Genomic DNA, 22,773 nt, shown 5'->3' with positions numbered 1-22,773 from the left:
AATAATAATAATAATAATAAGAATAACTATTGGATTCCATTTGACAATATTAAGTTTGTTTCTTTCAGCTTAAAAAATAATTACAATAGTTCTACTGGGACAGAAAATGATGTATACTGACCATATGCTGAATATACTATTTTGCCTGGTTATCTGTGTAAAAGTGCTTTGACAATCTGTATTCTATAAAGCACTATACAAATAAAGGTGTCTTTACTTATTATGCGCAGTAAGTTCTCAGAAGTAATAAGTAATAATCTCCATAAACCAAGCCGAACAGTAGTAATATTTAACAGAACTGGCATGTCAGGATACTGTACTGCCTGGAAGCCCCTCCCCTTCACAGACTGTAGTCATGACAACACATTATGATGATGGCTAGTTACAGTACCGTCTATACTGTAAACGAAAATAAGTTAAAACTGACAAGCATTGCTGATTCTCGTACGACGTTACTATTAATATACTGACAATTATTGTAAATATGCTAGCACCTTTAGCATCACCTGCTAGCTGCTTTCTAACTAACATTAACGAGCAAAGGCCGCAAAGAGCCTACAAGACACTCACGAACAAGCCAAACTGAGCTACAAACTCTCAGAGAGTATGTTCTATTTTTATTGTTCATATTACCTTTAATTGTATTTGATTGGTTTGAAGTTTTGTGATTTTTATTATTTGAGTGCATCTTAGATGTATTTTCTCATTAGATCATATGAGAGCCATTGATACACTAATCATTGTCCTTTGGCTGACAATGTAAATTTGTGTTATTTGATGAGCAGGAAACTTAGATCTAGATTACAAGATATTTGTAAGGAGTATTCCTTTATGTACACATTGTGAATGTCAATTCATATTGTTTATCGTTTTCTTTTTATTTCATAGTTTTACTCTACCCTTATTAAAGTATGCAAAAGGACGTTCCGTGTCTGTGACGTTGATGAGGGGGAGTTTAACTTGCTGTTGAAGTATACACAGGACGTGTATGGAGAACAGTACAGTAAAACGACGGCTCTGTCGGGCAGGACATCGCAGTTCAAGCTGATTCTACACAGCATCAAGCAAGTAATCTTCAGTGCTTCAAATCATGTCGAAGAAAAGCTCGTCAACGTGGAAGACCAGGTCTCATGTTTCCACACAACATTCAGGTCATTCTTCAGCAAGTTCTGCAGCTGCATTAGCACGTGCAGAAGCGGAGGCCGCAAAAGCACATTTATCATTTGCTGAAAAAGAAATGAAAATGCCTGGTGTAGAGCCATTTTCTGAAGCAGTTCATGAACAACCACTCAAAACACCAGTACTTCATCCAGAGGGCAACGCTTCTGTAGGATTCGCATCCGCTGCTGCGTACGCTCATAATAACTCCAATATGAATGACTTTGTGCGATACTTGGCTCGCCGTGAGTTGATCTCTACAGGGCTGCTGAAATTCAATGATAAACCAGAAAGTTACAGAGCATGGCGACATTCATTCAAGAATGCTATGAGAGATTTAGACTTGACATTTAGCGAAGAAATTGACCTTCTTGTCAAGTGGCTTGGAAAGGAGTCTGCTGAACATGTCAGTCGGATCCGAACTGTGAATGCGAATAACCCAGGGTTAAAAATTATTTGGGTCAGGTTAGAGGAATGCTATGGCTCACCTGAGGTGATAGAGAATTCACTGTTCAGACGCCTTGAGAGTTTTCACAAACTAACAAACAAAGATTATGCGAAACTAAGAGAGTTAAGTGATTTGCTCATGGAGCTGCAGTCAGCTAAGGTGGATGGAGACTTGCCTGGACTTGCGATACTTGACACTGCTCGTGGAGTAAATCCTGTGGTTGAAAAACTTCCTTTCGGACTTCATGATAGGTGGTTATCTGTGGGCTCGGATAATAAACTGAAACACAATGTCCCATTTCCTCCCTTTGATGTGTTCGTTGAGTTTATTAGTCAACAAGCAAGGATCAGAAATGACCCAAGTTTCAGTTTTACATCTCGTGTAGATACTCCTACTAAGCTAACTTCATGGAAACAGCTTAAACAGAAGGAGATTTCAGTCCACAAAACAGATGTGTCACCTACTGTCTTCTGTAACAAAGACAAACCCTCTAGCAGTGACTGTGACAAGTTGTGTCCTATACACAAAAAGGCACATCCTCTTCGTAAGTGTCGTGTCTTTCGAGAAAAGTCTTTGGAAGAGCGTAAAACTTTCCTGAAAGAAAATGGGATCTGCTTTAGATGTTGCATGTCTTCACAGCACATTGCGAAAAATTGCAAGGTCAATGTTAAATGCACAGATTGTGGTAGTGAGAATCATGACACTGCCCTTCACCAAGAACCAATACCCATGACTAAAGACATAAGCCCCCATCTAGAGCATGGCGGGGAGGGGGATCCTGTGTCATCTGCAATCTCATCACATTGCACTCAAGTCTGTGGTGGGGATCTGACTGACAGATCATGCTCAAAAATCTGTCTTGCTAAAGTTTATCCAAGTGGTTGCCGCACTAAAGCAGTGAAGCTTTATGCGATAATTGATGACCAAAGTAACAGATCAATGGCCCGTACAGAGTTCTTTGATATGTTTGGCATCCAAAGCCCTAGTTTACCATATTCACTAAAAACCTGTGCTGGAATCATGGAGACAACGGGAAGACGAGCAGGTGGCTTTCAAATCGAATCCATGGATGGACAGATTAGTCTTCCACTTCCGGATCTAATCGAGTGTAATGAGATTCCCAACAACCGGTCAGAAATTCCTTCATCTTCTGCTGCTCTCCATTATCCCCATCTCAAATCAGTGGCACATCTCATCCCGGAAATTGATCCAAAGGCTCACATCTTACTTCTCCTTGGACGGGATATCCTCAGAGTGCATAAGGTGCGTAAGACACTAAATGGCCCACATGACTTGCCATTTGCACAAAAACTTGATGTTGGATGGGTCATTGTAGGCAACGTCTGCCTAGGAAATGTCCATAAGCCAATCACAGTTAGCACACTTTACACCAAGACTCTGGATAATGGACGGTCTTCACTATTTGAACCATGCCCTAATGTCCTGCAGGTGAAGGACAGATACAGTGGTTCCCATTGTCCATCCTGCAGCAGAAAACTCACACACCAGTCAGACCACTTGGGTGATCTGGTGTTTCAACGTACGAGAGATGATGATAAAGTAGCTCTGTCCATTGAGGATGACTACTTTCTGGACATTATGGAAAAGGAGTTTCAAAAAGATGAAAACAATGGTTGGGTAGTGCCACTGCCATTTAAAAACCCACGACAGCGTCTTCCCGACAATAGGACGCAAGCGATGAAACGACACTTATCACTCTTGCGCAACTTTGAGAGGAAACCACAGATGAGAGAACACTTCGCGTCCTTCATGGAGAAATTCTTTGAGAATGGGCACGCAGAGGTGGCTCCACCTCTCAAAGATGAAGAGGAACGGTGGTATCTCCCTATCTTTGGCGTATATCATCCGAAGAAACCTGGACAAATCCGGGTAGTATTCGATTCTAGTGCCCAGTACAGTGGTGTCTCCCTCAACGATGTGCTGTTAACAGGCCCCGATCTTAATAATTCTCTCTTGGGTGTGCTTCTTAGATTCCGCAAAGAGTCTGTTGCTATAACTGCAGACATCCAACAGATGTTTTATTGTTTTCTCGTTAAAGAGGAAGACAGGAACTTTCTGAGATTTTTATGGTTCAGAGACAATGACCCCAGCAAAGACATTGTGGAGTACCGTATGAAGGTACATGTCTTTGGGAATAGCCCATCGCCCGCTGTAGCCATCTATGGTCTCAGAAAAGCTGTCCATTTGAAAGGACAAGAGCAGGATGTTGAAGTGCAACAGTTCGTAGAACGTGATTTCTACGTAGATGATGGGTTAAAGTCCCTTCCCACAGTAGAAGCGGCAGTGAGTCTACTGAAGCGGACACAAAGCATTCTTGCTAGATCAAATGTGAGGTTGCACAAAATTGCCTCAAACAAGAGAGAGGTCATGAAGGCCTTTCCATCACAAGATTATGCAAGTGATCTAAAAGATCTTGATCTTGAAACAGATAACCTTCCCATACAACGCAGTCTAGGACTAAACTGGGACCTCAAAGCAGACCATTTTGTTTTTCAAGTACCTGATGCAGTGAAGCCCTTTACACGCAGAGGAGTCTTGTCGACCATCAACAGTCTGTTCGAACCTTTGGGGTTTGCGGCCCCAGTAACCATCCAAGGCAAATTTATTTTGCGAGATTTAAGCTTGGGGAACATTGATTGGGACTCTCCACTGACCCAGGACATGGAGGAGGCATGGGACGCATGGCGCAACTCCCTGCAGGAGCTAAGAAACATGCAGATACCTAGAACTTACTCCAAACAGTCGCCCTCAGAAGCTGCATGCAGAGAGTTGTGTGTGTTTTCAGATGCGTCCACCAAAGCTATTGCGGCAGTTGCTTATCTCAAGCTCTCCTATGGAGAGAGAGATAATCGGGTAAGCTTTGTGATGGGTAAAGTGAAACTTGCTCCACTTCCTGAACATACCATACCAAGGTTAGAACTGTGCGCTGCAGTCTTGGCAGTGGAATTAGCTGATCTCATCTCATCTGAGATTGACATGGATCTTGACACCATCACTTTCTACACTGACAGCAAGGTGGTATTAGGATATATTCATAATCAGACTAGACGCTTTTATGTCTATGTCAACAACCGAGTCTTAAGGATAAGAAGATCCAGTCAGCCTGAACAGTGGTGTTATATACGCTCAGACCAAAATCCAGCGGATATAGCCACAAGGTCCATTTCATGGCGTGCCTCGCAAACAGCCCGTGGCTTTTGGGCCCCAGGATGCTTGCAGACTCTCCTAGCCCTCCCGAGAAGGAAACTTTCAAGCTCATAAATCCTGCACTTGATGCAGATGTACGACCCATAGTGACCAATATGAGCACTACAACTGTGAGCAAGAAGCTGGGATCACAACGTTTTTCCAGGTTCTCTACTTGGCAATCACTTATCCGTTCAATCGGACACCTCATTCACATTGCCAATGTTTTCCATAAACCAGCAACTGACGAATCCTCATGCCTCAGAAGTTGGCACTTTTGTCCAACAGCATGCTCAGCAGAAAACTTCTCAAAGGCTAAAACTGTCATTCTTCATGCCGTCCAGGAAGAAACCTATGCAACAGAAATTGCATGCATCAAGAGTGGGAAAAATCTTCCTAAAAGCAGTCCATTAATCGCACTGAATCCATTCATTGACAATCAAGGCCTTTTGAGAGTTGGAGGTCGCATTTCAGCAGCGAAACTGGATCAGGAAGAAAAGAATCCTTTAACCGTCCCTGGCAAGCACCATGTTGGAGCCTTATTGGTAAGGCATTATCATCAACAAATCCAACATCAAGGACGTTTACTCACCGAAGGAGCTATCCGGCAGCCGGTTTCTGGATCATTGGTGGCAAAAGGCTTGTGAACAATATCCTATATCATTGTGTCCTTTGTCGGAAACTTCGTGGCCACCTCCAAACTCAGAAGATGGCTTCTCTTCCATCAGACAGGATGTGTACAGATCCTCCCTTCACCAACATAGGCCTAGACGTATTTGGCCCATGGTCCATCTATACACGTCGGACGAGAGGAGGTCTGGCACATAGCAAAAGATGGGCAGTAATCTTCACTTGTCTCAGTGTCAGGGCAGTCCACATTGAAGTAATTGAGTCATTGGACACCTCCAGTTTTATCAATGCCCTCAGGCGCTTCCTTGCTTTCCGAGGTCCAATAAAACAAATTCGTTCAGATCGTGGGACGAATTTCATCGGTGCGTGTAAGGAGCTTCAGATCCCATCGAACATCGATGATAAAAGTGTCCAAAAATACTTAGCAGAACATGGTTGCTCTTGGATATTCAATCCCCCTCATGCCTCCCACATGGGTGGCTCCTGGGAAAGAATGATAGGGATGGCAAGGAAAATATTAGACTCCATGTTCCTTCAGTTGGGACACATGAAAGTAACTCATGAAGTGCTCACTACTTTCATGGCTGAAGTAACTGCCATAATCAATGCTAGACCACTGGTGCCAGTGTCTACTGATCCAAGTGACCCGTTTCTTCTTACACCTTCCATTCTCCTCACACAGAAAGTGTGCACACCTACCGCTCCTGCTGGTGACTTTGGAACCAAAGATCTTTTTCAACGTCAATGGAGACAAGTCCAACATCTAGCGAACACATTCTGGGACAGATGGAGGAAACAGTATCTGTGTTTACTACAGACACGTAGGAAATGGCAATCTGAACAACCCAATGTTGAACCAGGTAGCATTGTGCTCCTTAAAGATAGCCAAACCAAAAGAAATGAATGGCCATTGGGAATCATTACGCAGGTCTTTCCAAGCAAAGACGGAAAAGTGCGCAAGGTGGAAATAAGGATTCCTAAACGAGATGGCACCAAGCTCTTCCTTAGGCCAGTAACCGAGATTGTCGTACTCCTTCCTCATGAATCCAAGCTAAAGTAACATGTCAAAAAGCAGTTATTTAGTGGTGGCACTCAATAGCGCCAGACGGGGAGTGTTCTGTTACAGTAATTGTCTAAGTTAACAATAATTAAGGAATAAATGTTTGGTTTGTATTTCGTCCCCCCCTGCTGGCTGCTCTGAGAATAACGTTGTCATTATCATGTGACTGATCAGATGACTAACAAGGAAATTAGTGCCTGCCATCCTGCTATTCTATTCTTTAGTCAGGAAGCAGTGAATCAGTATCCATCTGCATTCATCTTTGGCCTTTGGTAGCTTCGTCGGTATGTTCTATTGTTATTGTTCATATTACCTTTAATTGTATTTGATTGGTTTGAAGTTTTGTGATTTTTATTATTTGAGTGCATCTTAGATGTATTTTCTCATTAGATCATATGAGAGCCATTGATACACTATTCATTGTCCTTTGGCTGACAATGTAAATTTGTGTTATTTGATGAGCAGGAAACTTAGATCTAGATTACAAGATATTTGTAAGGAGTATTCCTTTATGTACACATTGTGAATGTCAATTCATATTGTTTATCGTTTTCTTTTTATTTCATAGTTTTACTCTACCCTTATTAAAGTATGCAAAAGGACATTCCGTGTCTGTGACGTTGATGAGGGGGAGTTTAACTTGCTGTTGAAATATACACAGGACGTATATGGAGAACAGTACACATATGGTATCATGATTATGGCTTACAGCTGTAATTTTACATTAAGCTATGACAATTTTTATTTATTTATTTAAATCTGTGATGTTTTAAGGCTGTGAGTTATGGTCTATCACGTAAATATGTCACACTCACAAATATGAATTTATTACAGACAATCAATATTAGTCCCCCTCTATTTTCATGTAATGCAATAAAGTTTAAATCTTAAAAACTAAAAACAGCAATACCAACATTTGTACACTGCTTAAAAGGATCACTATGTTCTAACACTTAGTAAAATATGAAATAATTAAAATAGTTAAACTTATTCCATTAAAACAAATAAAAAATAAGTAAAGGAAAAAAAAAAACATAATACCCTGTTAGACAACTCAAAACATTAAGAACATAAAACTCCTCACAATGCTTGTATAATCCATAATAGACACTATCATTATCTCATAAATCTGTATAAAACACAACATGACTAAATCCAATTATTATCATCATTGCATTGCAAGTCTTCCGCACACAAGGGTTTTGACAGACCAATGGGTACAGCTCCAATTCATTCTGCATCTTGGTCCCTTAAAGAAAAAGAAAAAGAAAAAAGAGAGAGAGAAAATGGTTATACATCTCAATTGCTCAATTGAAAGAGTTTAAATTTGAAGTAAAAGTGAAGTTAAACATGCGTACCATTTTCCATGTGTCCTTCTTTCCGTTTATTGGCCCATTTTCACACACTACTCATTGAGAAATGCGTTTCTTTTTTCTTTTTTTTTTAAAGGAAACAGGTTTACACAATGAGAGCGTAGCAAAAATTGGGAGTTGTTACAGATCAGTTTAGACAATGTGCCACAGACCTCGTTCTGATTTTGGAGAAGAGTTAAAAATAAAAAAAATACACAATTTTTCGAGGGTAATTGCATACCTCTAGGTGTTGTGGATTGTTGTTGTCCTTTCTTTGATGTAAATGAAGGCCGCCGCCATCTGTTTTGAACATTACTATAAGAAAAACGCGACACGAATCAAGGCTTAAATTCATCATTAAGTTAATCAAGATATTACCTGCCAGTGGAGACGAAAACGCAGCATTTAATCCCGTGCTGACACAAAAATTAAGGTAGGCTAGTTGCTCCGATGGGAAAGCGTGACCGGATGTAAACAGAGTTATTGGCACCACACACAAGGTCTCTGCAGGACCTGATTTGCTCTCGTCACAGTGAGGTTAGGCCGTCCTTTTCGTTGCTAAATTTAAAAACACCCCACACCTACAAATATAGAAACGGCCACGTTTATATTTTTTATTGTATGACGTGACAAGTTGACCGGTGCGTGTTTTCCATACTGCACGGGGTGAGGTTCGCTACTTCGCTTGAATTCAGGCGTCAGTTTGTTTACAAAATCTGTAAGTAAAAGTTTCTCTCAAGTAGGCTAGCTTTAAGCAACATATTCAGCTGTGTGGATGGCAAAATTACAGAATTCATCAACCCTGGACCCTGATGTCGAGTAAGTGTATTTTTTTTTATTCATGTGACCTGTCATCCAATTTTAAATATTAATGGAAAACAGGTGGAAATGGCTAATTACATAAGTTTTAAATTGTTAGCTAGTCATCTTGCAGTTTAAATCGTGAACAGTTTGTTGGAAGACTTTAAACGTTAATTGGGCTACAGAACTGTCTAGTTATTTATTTATTGTTTTTTTTTTTTATTGCAACAGAGTCTGTTTCTGGTTCATTGTTTTAAGCATTCTTAAGCAGACTCATTGGATGGACAAATTATTTCGGATCAGGTGTGTTACCTTTAACTATATGGATGTATTTGTGCAAATTTTGTGATTGCTCTCTTAAGACAGTTAAGGGATACGTTAGTCATCAGATCTTACACCGACATGAAGCAAATGCTCAATATCCATGTTGTTTCCCAGACTGTAAACTTAAGTTCACAAAATACAATGCTCTCAAAGCTCATGTTTATCGCCATCACAAAAGACAACAAACTCATTTGGATGATTCAACGGGCACATTTGTTTGCAACAGTTCAAACTGTCAGCAGAAATGTCCAGACATAAACAAAGTCCTTTCTCATCTCAGGTCACATTTAGCAAAGGGAGAGGTGGTATGCTGTCCTTTTGAAAAATGTGACAAAATATTCAGTTTGAGATCAAGCTTTACTTCCCATGTTTCACGAAAGCACAGGACTTCAACATCTGAGAAATTCACAATAACTTTATCTGAACAACCTTCTTCCTCAGCATGTTTTGATGTAACTGAGGATGGAGGTGATGAAAATGAATTCCCAGATTTGATGACTAAATCTTACACACAGTCATTGTAAATGAAAAATCTTTGCCTTTTTTATATGCAGCTGCAAGCCAAATACCTGGTGCCATCGTCAACCATTCAGATGATTGTAGAGGAATTCAGTAGTTTAAATGATATCTGTCATCAGTACACAAAGAAAACGTTCACAGACATACTTGGGTCAAAAACAACCCTTTCACAGTGTGATATCGATTCTGTTGTGCAGGCTTTGCAGGGCCATGATTTACATTCAGCTTGTAATGCGTCACTTTCCACAGAATACCAAAGAAGGCAGTATTACCAAAAAAACTTTCCCTACGTGCATCCACAGAGTATGTGTCTTGGTCGTGATGAGAACAGAAAACTACGTCATGCACAGTATATTCCATTGAAGAACACTTTAAAAACCATGTTGAAAGACCAAGTGGTTTGGGAGCAGTGTGCCAAGCCTCAGCATGTACACTCTTTTGATGTGTTCTGTGACATCTGTGATGGATCTGTGTTCAAGTCCAATGATTTGTTTAGGGAGCCTGAGTTGAGAATCCAACTTGTCTTGTACCAGGATGCCTTTGAGATTGTGAACCCCCTTGGGTCAGCTAAAAAGACCCACAAAATGGTTGGAGTGTATTTTACACTTGGCAACTTTGAGCCATTTTACAGGTCATGCATCGACAACATTCAGTTATTACTTTTATGTTATGAGAGAGATTTTAATTATTTTGGTCAAACCAAGATTTTTTCTAAGTTGTTGGCAGATGTCAAAGAACTTGAGCACGGAATTGTGACATCTTCAGGTGACACAGTACGTGCAACAATTGTGGCCATTATCGGTGATAATTTGGGCTCTCACTGCATCGGTGGTTACACACAGAACTTCAGCACTGCCAAGTATTGCTGTAGGTATTGCTTGGTAGAACGCAGTGAACTTCAGAATGTAAGTGTAGACTTTCCCAGTCGGACAGTTGATTCCTATAAGGTGGCAGTGGAAACTGTAGAGATGACTGAAGAAAATGTTGTAAATGGGTTGAAGTTTGACTCCATTTTCAACTCGCTGAAATATTTTCATGTTGCTCAGCCCGGCCTTCCTCCCTGCATTGGCCATGACTTATTTGAAGGCGTCATAGCGGTTGATCTAGCCATTTTCTTGGCACACTTTGTAAAAAAGAAGTGGTTTTCATATACGCAATTGAACAGGAGAATTGCACAGTTCAAATATCTGGGTTCTGATGCTGGTTCTGCTCCCTCCCAGATATGCAAAAAAGGCAGTAAGTTAGGTGGTCAAGCAGCTGAGAACTGGTGTCTTCTTAGATTTCTTCCTGTGATAATAGGAGACAGAGTAGATTCACAAGACCCTGTTTGGCAACTGACTATTAAGTTGAAAGAACTGGTTGAGCTAGTGTGTGCTCCCAAGATTACCACTGCACAAATAGCATATCTCAATGTCTTAATACCAGAATATTTAGAAACAAGAAAGGAAATATTTCCTGGGGACAAACTGAAACCGAAGCATCATTACATGCTTCACTATCCTTCACTCATTCTAAGACTTGGACCTTTAATTCGTTTATGGTCATTGCGATTCGAAAGCAAATATTCCTACTTCAAAAGAAGTGTAAGAAGGGCACAGAACTTCAAAAATGTATGCAAGACATTGGCACACAACCATCAACTCCTTCAAGCATATCTGCACTCACGGTCATTTTTTTCACCAAAGCTTAAAAGCGTTGACTTGACTACATACACTTCTCATTTGTACAGTGATGCTGTGCACAAAGCTGTTGAGACAAGCATGCTAAATGAACCAGACTCTGTTGCAATGCAGGTAGAGTACAAGGGTACTCTGTATAGGAAAGGGAACTTTATTTGCCTTCAATGTGAAGAGGATTATTCTACTTTGCAAGTTGGCCAGATTGAGCTCATTTTCGTTAAAGATGATGAAGTGACCTTCCTTATGACTCCCTGCTCTGCATTGTATTTGTCTGACTATGGACTTTTTGAAATTTTGCCTACAACAAAGGAAATGATTTGTGTAAATGCTGAAGATTGTCTGGATTATTATCCCTTAAATGAATATAGTTTTATGGGAGTAAAAGTAATTACTCTCAAGCACAGCGTTGTTCATCTGTAAAAAAGACAATTCTCTCCTCTCCTAGCAGCGATGGATGCATTTTTGCAGTTTGTTGCTAATTTGTTCCCAAACCCAACTACTTCAATACTAGCCATAGAGGGTTTGAAGAGCCTAGGTGTGGAGACCATCGATGACCTACAGTTTCTAAAAGAACAGGATGTAGCTGGCTTCCTAAAACCAATTGAAGCAAGAAAACTAATTGCCCAAATCCCAAGTAAGCTTTCAAATCAATGGTCGGCATACAAATGTATATAACATGCATTCACTTGAATTGACAAATAACACACCAGTCTTTTTCATTCTGTATTTTGTAACTGTATTCTTTATTGTACAGTTTGTTCATGTTTCAACAGTATGATATCAATGACAGGTTTGTCATTTATGCTATTTAGATGTTGCTTCCACTCAGCAAACCACTACCAATTATACATCTGCTGAATACACCTCTGATGCATCCAGTTCACCTGGTCCTGGATGCTCCACTTCACCATCAAGCACTTTAACTGGAGGATGTGAGTCTGATTTATCTGATTAAACTAGCAACCAAAATTTTGAAAGCAGGACATGTAATTTGTCAATTCTATTAATTCATACACTGCTGAGCCATTACATTATGACCACCCCCAGCTTAGAGCTTAGCAGTATACATACGCCACCCGAGGAGCGGCTTTCAGTCAGTAGAGTGCTTGGTGTCAGAATGGGAAAAGCTGCCAAAGTTTGATAAAGGACAAACTGTGATGGTACGGTGCCTCGGATCTTCAGTCACGGAAATGGCTCACCTTGTGGGTTGTTCACCTGTTGCTGTACTGAGTATGTTTCAAAAGTGGAGCATGGATGGCCAAACAACGAACCACAGTTCACTGATTCCAGAGGGGAGCGGAGACTGTCGCGCATTGTTCACAGTGACCACAGGTCCACAGTGCCCACAGGTCCACAGTGCAACAAATCACCAGCAACTACAACAGTGGTGACCAGGGCAATGTGTCACAGCACACAGTTCATTGCAGCCTTCTGTAGTTATCATGGGGATGCAGCTGGATAGTCGGCTACGCAGGTACAAGCGCAGGCGGCTGCGATAAACTCTATGCTGAGACGCATTGCCTTGGTCACCACTGTATTGCTGCTGGTGTTTTGTCGCACTGTGGCCCCTGCAGCTCCCCTCTGGCATCACTGAGCTGCGGACATCACATGGCTGGATGATGTTTCTTTGTTTGGCCATCCATGCTCCACTTCTGAAACATACTCAGTACAGCAACAGGTGAACAACCCACAACACGAGCCATTTCCAAGGTCAAAGTTTCGAGGCACCGTGCCATCAGTTTGTCCTTCATTACACTTGATACATTGGAAGCTTTTCCCATTCGGACACCAAGTGCTCTACTGACCAAAAGCCGGTCCTCAGGTGGCGTATGTATACTGCTCTGTGAACTGCACCTGTGACACCAGCACTCACTGCTCTAAGCTGGGGGTGGTCATAATGTAATGGCTCAGCAGTCTATATAATGTCTTTAGAAGAAGCAGACATTTGAGGAGCACTTCTCAGGAAGTGGGAAAGTGGTAGCTTTGAGTGTTACTGTAATGGCTGTATTCGCTGTAAAGTCATTTGCAAAGAAAATGGGAATATTGAGAACTGAATGCTGCATGAAAAGTCGAATTATTGTTCATTCTCTAACATGTGGACATTGGTTTATCCTTTAGGTGAAACTAGCTCTGAAAGTTTGGTTTCTGACCATGACTGGCATTATGATTTTGTTGTTCCATGGGAAAAAATGCCAGCAAGTTTTATGAGGAAGATTAAAAGTGGGGAAAGGCCGAGTTGCTCTGAGAGGAGACAGCTGGTTCGCACTGTTGCTTCTGAAATCCTGGAAGTCAGTAAATGTTCAACAAAAAAACATGTATCAGAAATAGCCCGAAAAATTATTATTGCATACCCAAAGTCCTTTAGAGATGAGCTTAATTCCCAGATTGTAGGAAGTGGATATGACTCTCTCCTTAAACAACTAGTCTGTCGAATTGACAATTTAAAAAGAGCAAAAACTTCCACTAGACCACTTTGTGATATGCCAGAAGAGTCAAAGAAACGGAAATTGGAGTATGGTTGTATAAATTCAGAACCCCAGTTGCCAGTTGGAGAAACGTCAGAATTGCAGCAGGAAAAAAAAGATAAATTGCTTGAAATGGTTCAAAATGAGGAAAGCAATGTAAAGACAATCTACAACTTGATGACTGCTACCTACACCTTCCAAAGAAATGACATTCAGTCTGGAAAGGACACCAGAGAGTTACTTGATGAGTGGCCATATCTTTTCCAGGCAGCAGGAATGAAAGCACACTTTAAAGAGCTCACTGGCATTGACATGAATGACAGCTTTGAAGAAGCCACTACCAGTAAATTCAGAAGAATATCAGAGTACTTTCAATTTCAGTGCACAGAGAGAGCAAGCAGAGCAGGGAGAATCCTCACCAAGCTTAGAACTGGAGGGGATCATGTTTGTGGGGCAGTGATGTTGCTGCTTGCCCATTTCAGAAATGACCAAGACCAGTTTCTTGTGATGGTAGAAGACACTTGTGTTCCAAATGATATATGCCCAGAGCAGCTTCCACCTACTCCATGTATAGTAGTGTGTGGTGGGTATCATTTACTATGATCATTTAATTTTTAATCTTGCACCACAAAATTGCTGATTGTGGTTGACTTGATATGAAATCTGCAGAATTCACATTCAATTTTATTGCTTGCTGAGTTTTATTTGTTCAAAGGAGAGAACCCACTGACAGCCAGTGTATACATGGTAGCAGTAGACCAGATGATTGTGAATGACCATCTCTTGAGTTTTACTGAGGCCCTGTACCTGATGTTTTCCCTCTACTACATATTGAACATCAGTTACCCTGTAGAACTGGGGGCCACGCTAGGATACACTTTTTGTACTGCAAAGCATGCCTTTGTTCCTTCAAAATCTGTTTTATTCTCCTAGGACATGTTCTGTATTATTAGTATCCAGGCCCAACAGGGTAATATTTTTATTTATTTTTTTATTTTATTTTTTTAATGTACACCTTTGTGTCCTGAAGCATGGTTTTGCTGGAAATGTTATTTATTTCCATTGTTTTATTTTAAAAGCTTGACACATAGTTATAAACAGCTTGCTGACTTGTTTCCAGCAACACTCTGGCTATCATAATTTAATAAGTTTAGTCTTAGTACTTGTGTATTTTATTATTTTGTATAATTTCATATTTTATGACCTTGTTCACTGCACAATGGTGGACAGGAATATGTAGCAGTAAATGGACAAAAATGAATACGAATAATACCTCCTAGATTGTAAATGCAATGGAATGTATATTGTTTTGATGTTAAGATAAATACTTGACCTGATGTCAAGTGCCCTTGACAATGACATGTGAATAAGAATACAAAAGCGGTTTTCTGTTTTGTTATATTTTGTCAAGGTGCAATAAAATGTCAGTTGCAAAAGCATTTTGAATTGAGTTATTTCTTTATTTTTAGTATTATTATTATTTTTTTATGTCAGGCTGTTAAAGAGCACATAGAGCATATCCCTGTATTTTGCGGAAAGAAAAACATTTAAGTATTAAATTAGTTTATGCCCTTAAAACATCTAGGGCCATTTGCTTACTGTTTGTGGTACTGCACACTCTGTATTAGTGTTTAAAACTACTGTCAGGGTTTACCGAATACATGTGATGAAAAGGCATGGACAATAATCTTAGCAGCTTGACCTCACTGAATAGGTATTAGTAGGAATTTCCCTTTCTAAGTTTAAATACCCGCGAGACAATTTATTTCCATTTTTAAATATTTTCTTCATTTTAATAGAAAATAAATGTCTTTCCCATCTGAAATGTGATGGGAAAAGAGAGGAGAATAAAGCAGATTAGAACTCAGTCGATCGTATCAAAGGCTGCTATCTTCATGCCCTATGCCAGTTGATTTTGTTGTATTTTTGTAATGTTGTCTACGCCAACCAGACATCGGTAGGCGGAGCTAGTGTAATGGACTCTGCCAACATGGTATAATATGAAATACGTGTAATAATGATTGCAGAAAAAAATAACATCATGTACAGAAAACGATTTTAATTTTACATCGATTTTATTTTATTGACAGATCTTACTTTTTATCACAGTCATGTCTGTTGTGCTTCATTGGTCTAGTGGCTGAATCCTTGTCGAAAGAAACAGAGATTCTTAGTTCGAATCTGACCTTATAAAAATTTTTTATTTTTATAAATCATCAGAAAAACCAAAGATGTTAATCTATGATTGTATATCAAGAATACGAACACGTTTGTGTGCATTTTATTTTGTGATTTCACCACAACAAATTCAGGGTGTCTGCAAAATAAGCGTTCCGCGACAGATTGTAGGCTCCTCTGCGTGAACTGTGAAGGCTGTGCACGAGCCACAAGTGAACACTGAATGTTGCCTTCAACCACTGATAACGGCGGCAACGAGCACTCAGTATGTTTTTAGAAACAACACATTCCAGCGCCTGATCGCCTCTTTAACAAAGGAATGATATGAATGCTCTGCTCTGCTACCTAAAATCGTTATTGGGTACATTCGTGCAGCGAGGTGTTTCAAAAAGTGGTGGGGACAAAATCGCTCCTTGGCAAAACGTGGTGGGGACGCCTCACCCGTGCCACCGCAAATTACGCGTTTTCCAGTAACACATAATATAATCAGTTAAATAGCTGACAAAATGTAGGCTACATTTGGTGTCAATTTATGCGTTTTTATGGAAATTCACAGTTCTGATCAAAATGGGATATGACTGTAAAATTCGACAGTTTTTTCTCTGTAAAAATACATGTTTCCCAACTCTAAAAAAACATTATATATGAACGTTTTTTTAAGGACATGTAAGGTTAATAATACATAACAATTACTTTTAATTAAAGGAAAAGGCTATTTTTTTTCAGTAACACATATAATCAGTTAAACAACGGGTAAAATGTACATTTGGTGTCAATGTATGCATTTTTATGGAATTTCCCAGTTCCTATCAAAATGTGATATTACTGTTAAATTCTACTGTTTTTTCTCTGTAAAAATACATTTATTTTTTACAGTGTATGATAGCCGGTTTTTAATCAATGGGATTTAACTCATTTATCTCACATAGAATACGCTTCGTTATTTATATAACATAACGTTAATATTACGATTTATAGGCTATCTGCACAAAATGCCCCGAATGCACATGAAGGCGTCTGCGCGGCTCTGAATGAACTCCTTTTGTGGACGCGTTCTTCACGCAATAACATGCAACTCAACTAAACACTATAAAACCACAGCGTTTTATTATAATAGAGTTCTCATTATAATGCTATGTATATGACAGTGCCAGTCATAGTTATTAATATTCTGCATTGTTGTTCTGCTCGCACCGCGCGCTGAAGAGATAATCACCGTATAGTACTACAATGAAGCGCTTTACTGTAGCGTAACAACCAAATGCATCTTATACGAGATAAATATAAAATATAAATAAACAGACTGGACCGTTTTGAAATCACTTTTACCCTACCTGGTAGGAAAAAAAAGAAGTCTTCCACTCAGCCTGTGTCAATTTGAGTCTTGTTAAAGATTTAAATCCCTGCCACCAAGATGCTCCTCTGTTGGTGACGGATTAGAAAGTGAAACTTATCTATTGGGGAAGTTGGATTTATTCATGCAGTTAATATTTATTTAAAGCTTCTTTCTTTTAAGATTCTTATCATAATAGGCTGTATATTAACTTATTGGGAGAAAACCGATAGTTCAATGTGAAATCAGACACTGAGCACCCCTGTATAGCCAAAATGGCATGATCATAACACCCCACGAATATTCGACTGTGAGATTGGGAGTCGAATCAGGCTCCTCGAATGGAAGCATCGAATCTTCGACTATTCGGGGACACCCCTACTAGTAATGAGTAATATATTACATTCTTTGAGTAACTAGCCCAACACTGCTGATCACATCACCAGCTGCTAAATTCAAATCTGCGTTCGCTGGCTGGCGCTGAGCCAGAGACAGACACGTTTGTACAGCGCTGCATTATAACCAATCACACACGATTCTGTTGAGCTTATGAATGCAATTACCAATCAGAGGCGTTCAGACGAGTCATCCCTAAAATGCCAGTGTTTTCTTTACTGGCTTGCTGACTGAATACCTCTTTCTGGCGAATTCTCTGGTCAGAGACAAGGAAGTGCAGATACGAATTTGTAAGTAAGATACTCCTTTCACAGTGTAAACAGCTTGAGTGATTTTAATGGGAGTTTTTGAGAGTGCTTGAACTCTAGACTGAAGTCAGTGAAAATGTTTATTTGATAATGTTAATGTTCTTTGCTCTCTTTCTGTAAAATGAAAGTGTTATGATTTTAGCCTAACTTACAATGTTTTTTAATAAATACACATTAAATACAAAGTCAGTCCTACTAAAAAAAAAAAAATGGCGCTACCTGCTACGATGATGTTACAGTGCCTAATTGTTGAATAAAGTCATTAGTCTATTTTTGTTTTAGTTCCATACAAAATGTATTCTTGTCGCTTCATAACATTACGGTTGGACTATTCTGACGATGTCTTTCATACTTTTCTGGACCTTGACAGTGTAATTTACTTGGTAATGGGACAGTCACAATAAGCCTTCCGGTTTTCATCTAAAATATCTTAAATTGTGTTCCGAGGAAGAACGAAGCTTTTATGGGTTTGGAACGACATGAGGGTAAGTTTCATTTTGGGGTGGAGTATACCTTTAAGTAAAGCTAATCTCAGTACAGTCTAATCTCTAATTGTCATACCATTCGAATTTCATATTAAGAAATTCTTTTAACCCAAAAAGCAAATTATTATTACTTCGAACTGGTTCTCTTTAAAATACAAATCCTGTAATCCCAGGCTATCTGTAATCAGATGCACATTTAAAACTGGAATAATTTAATTTCAGTCACATGCGTTTCATAAACATTCCTTTCTGGATTACAATCCCCATCAAAATGATAAATGTAATTATTCCAGCTGCTGTGAGAAAAGGCTAACGATCCACCACCTGCAGGATCCTCACATGCGATATAGCTTATTAGCCGGGACTCAATCTTTGTGTTTACAGACGTGACGTAATGAAGCAGCATGCTTGAATTTCCTGTGAAAACCTACCCGTACCACTCGAATTAGAAAACATTATTATAAACTTACCGTTGTGAGTAGGGCTAAAGTAGGGCGATAGTTTTGAACACTGGCTGGTTATGTACTTGCTCAGATATTAATTTCGGATCATTTCTAACCAGAAAAGGTTATGGACTGCAGCTTTAAGTAAATAGACAGGTTTTTATACATAGTTAATAGACTACATTATTAGGCTACTTTGACCATCGCCCATTATAGATCAACATAATCTATAAAGGTGGAAAATGCCTCTATTTACACATATTTGAGAATCGAGATTTAGTTAACACGTGTGAGATTTTTTCGAATGAAAAGGAAAAAATAAATAAAACGTGTGTCAAATGACAAAATGCTGACTTGAACATGAATCAAAACACCCTCAATAATGTTTGGTGAGACAGAAACCCAAGGCATAAGACACTAATAAATGTAACGTATTGTCACAATATAAGATTCTGTGGTAAATGCCCCTGTAGTGAATGCCTCCTTTGTGTTAGATAATATTTTATATATTATTATTATTATATTATTTTGCTTTAGATCTAATTATGAGTTCAATATAGTATCAGTTTAATATAAGGGTCGATGACAAAAAAGGATGTCAGAAATAACAAAAAGAAATGTGCTTAGACAAAGTTCATAGGATTGTATGTTGGTTTCATACATGTTCTTTTTTTAAATGTTTGACTCATTTTTTTTTCATATTTTTCAAGGTCAAATATTTTACAAAAATCATGCATTTGAGTCAGTAAAATGGTTTCTTGCATGTTGTTTACACTACTCAGACTTTAATTTAGGAGAGAAGTATCAAAGATCATAATACAATTGTCTCCCTGCTTCCTATTGTTACAGAAAAATATTTAAGGTCTAATTATTTAAAAGATTATGTAAGAATTTCAGCGTCTAAATGCCTTGCAAAGGTTTTAAAAAGTAAGAAAAATAAAAGCCCCAATACTATGGATCAAATATTTCCCTAAATAAAAGAATTAAGTAAATTTCACCAGAACAGGAGGGTTAATTCTAAAGCATCTGTTACATTAATTACATCATTCATGCCCAAAGTAATTCATATATTTGTTCAAAACCTAAAAGTATTCACTAGTATGCTGCTATTTAAATCCATAAACTTAAACATATACAGACCAGGTGATCTGAGAGATTAAGTCTATATTGAACCCCTACTAAGAATGAATATGAATACAGAATAATTTGACAATACTGGATTCATTAGAAAAAGTCAAAAGGAAAATCTTTATTTTTGTTTAGGTCTTTTTGGTAATGATGCCGACACTTCCCCCTCCTCTTCAGATGGAGATGACACCTGATTTTCTGATAATCTGTGACCACCTGAATAGAGATCCCTATTTGTCAAATCAGGTGTGGCCAGAAGATCAGGCTGCCCCTCTCCTGAGGGACACTGACTATTCTTGTCTGAAACTGTCTGAACCATAACATAAGGATTCACATTTGAATCAGTCTGCTGAGGGACAGATCGGGGGCTCCGATAGTTCCTATAGTCTCAAAGTTTGATGGGCACTTATGGGAGTCAATGCCACAAAGCAGGACCTCAGCCTGGCTTCAGAAGGATACAGAAACCATTTATCTCCAAACAGTGAAGCGGTTTGTTTAGTTTGCGCATTACAAGAGAGGGTGGGGAGGTTAGGACGATTCCAAGGGCCCGGGACACATTTTTTACGATTGCGGGGGAGTGGGGTGTGTATGGCCGAGTCAATGGTGTTCAGAGAGCCCGGAAACCATAGCGGCGCCCCTGATGTATAGTCAACTGTTTAAGGTATACAGTGGGGCAAAAAATATTTAGTCAGCCACCAATTGTGCAAGTTCTCCCACTTAAAAAGATGAGAGAGGCCTGTAATTTTCATCATAGGTATACCTCAACTATGAGAGACAAAATGAGAAAAAAAAAAATCCAGAAAATCACATTGTAGGATTTTTAAAGAATTAATTGGTAAATTGCTCGGTAAAATAAGTATTTGGTCACCTACAAACAAGCAAGATTTCTGGCTCTCACAGACCTGTAACTTCTTCTTTAAGAGGCTCCTCTGTCCTCCACTCGTTACCTGTATAAATGGCATCTGTTTGAACTCGTTATCAGTGTAAAAGACACCTGTCCACAACCTCAAACAGTCCAACTCCAAACTCCACCATGGCCAAGACCAAAGAGCTGTCAAAGGACACCAGAAACAAAACTGTAGACCTGCACCAGGCTGGGAAGACTGAATCTGCAATAGGTAAGCAGCTTGGTGTGAAGAAATCAACTGTGGGAGCAATTATTAGAAAATGGAAGACATACAAGACCACTGATAATCTCCCTCGATCTGGGGCTCCACGCAAGATCTCACCCTGTGGGGTCAAAATGATCACAAGAACTGTGAGAAAAAATCCCAGAACCACACGGGGGGACCTAGTGAATGACCTGCAGAGAGCTGGGACCAAAGTAACAAAGGCTACCATCAGTAACACACTGCGCTACCAGGGACTCAAATCCTGCAGTGCCAGACGTGTCCCCCTGCTTAAGCCAGTACATGTCCGGGCCCGTCTGAAGTTTGCTAGAGAGCATTTGGATGATCATATGGTCAGATGAAACCAAAATAGAACTTTTGGTAAAACTCAACTTGTCGTGTTTGGAGGAGAAAGAATGCTGAGTTGCATCCAAAGAACACCATACCTACTGTGAAGCATGGGGGTGGAAACATCACGCTTTGGGGCTGTTTTTCTGCAAAGGGACCAGGACGACTGATCCGTGTAAACGAAAGAATGAATGGGGCCATGTATCGTGAGATTTTGAGTGAAAACCTCCTTCCATCAGCAAGGGCATTGAAGATGAAACGTGGCTGGGTCTTTCAGCATGATAATGATCCCAAACACACCGCCCGGGCAACGAAGGAGTGGCTTCGTAAGAAGCATTTCAAGGTCCTGGAGTGGCCTAGCCAGTCTCCAGATCTCAACCCCATCGAAAATCTTTGGAGTCCGTGTTGCCCAGCGACAGCCCCAAAACATTACTGCTCTAGAGGAGATCTGCATGGAGGAATGGGCCAAAATACCAGCAACAGTGTGTGAAGACTTACAGAAAACGTTTGACCTCTGTCATTGCCAACAAAGGGTATATAACAAAGTATTGAGATGAAATTTTGTTATTGACCAAATACTTATTTTCCACCATAATTTGCAAATAAATTCTTTAAAAATCCTACAATGTGATTTTCTGTATTTTTTTTTTCTCATTTTGTCTCTCATAGTTGAGGTATACCTATGATGAAAATTACAGGCCTCTCTCTTCAAGTGGGAGAACTTGCACAATTGGTGGCTGACTAAATACTTTTTTGCCCCACTGTATGTATAGTCAGATGGTTAACTGTATAGGTCTATAATTGTTTTTCTTATACTTCTATTGTTGTATGTTCATATTTATGTTTAACTTGTATGTAGCACCGTGGTCCTGCGATACACGACATTTTGTTTCACTATATGTCCACACGTAGCAGAAGGACAATAAAGCTTGACTTGACTTGACTTGTATTAACTAACTTGAATTGAAAATGAACAATATATTTGTAACAGTATTTATTATTTTTTTTATTAATGTTAGTTATTGAAAATTAACCTTATTTTAAATTGTTTCTTGTGAAACTATAAAAATATAGGTGCTGCCTACGTCACATTATAAATTAAACACAAAATAATTACATCTGGTATTCCTGCACAAAACTGTATTCATTTGAACACCTCTTCATACATTACGGTTTAATCTTCAAAATAAATTTGAAAAGTGTTTGATTTCCAGTAGATGGCACTGCAGTAGTGTTCTACTAAACTATAGCCCTTTCTAACGTTATCACCACGAATCTGTAAAGTGAATTTTACATAAAATTATGCAATTTTAATAAGCCCAGTTATATACAAACTTTACGGAAATAGCCAATTCAAATTAAAAATGCCATAAATCCCCAAATACTACACAACTATAGCCTA

At 39.3% G+C, this 22,773-nt stretch overlaps 1 protein-coding gene across 1 annotated transcript in view; it reads left to right on the top strand.

The window, feature by feature from the left end:
• The first annotated feature begins 11,127 nt into the window (after positions 1 to 11,127).
• Positions 11,128 to 22,773, top strand: part of LOC131554218 (uncharacterized) — a 41,860-nt gene continuing 30,214 nt past the window's right edge. Inside the window, exons 1-3 of the mRNA XM_058799417.1 lie at positions 11,128 to 11,812; positions 11,991 to 12,110; positions 13,297 to 13,986. Coding sequence (XP_058655400.1) covers positions 11,629 to 11,812; positions 11,991 to 12,110; positions 13,297 to 13,986 — 994 coding nt within the window. The 5' untranslated portion in view covers positions 11,128 to 11,628. The remainder of the gene's footprint in view (positions 11,813 to 11,990; positions 12,111 to 13,296; positions 13,987 to 22,773) is intronic.

This window comes from Onychostoma macrolepis, chromosome 15 (assembly GCF_012432095.1).
Source record: "Onychostoma macrolepis isolate SWU-2019 chromosome 15, ASM1243209v1, whole genome shotgun sequence".
NCBI lineage: Eukaryota > Metazoa > Chordata > Actinopteri > Cypriniformes > Cyprinidae > Onychostoma > Onychostoma macrolepis.
Note: the sequence above shows the minus strand (reverse complement) of the source record. Positions and strands in the feature narration are given on the sequence as shown.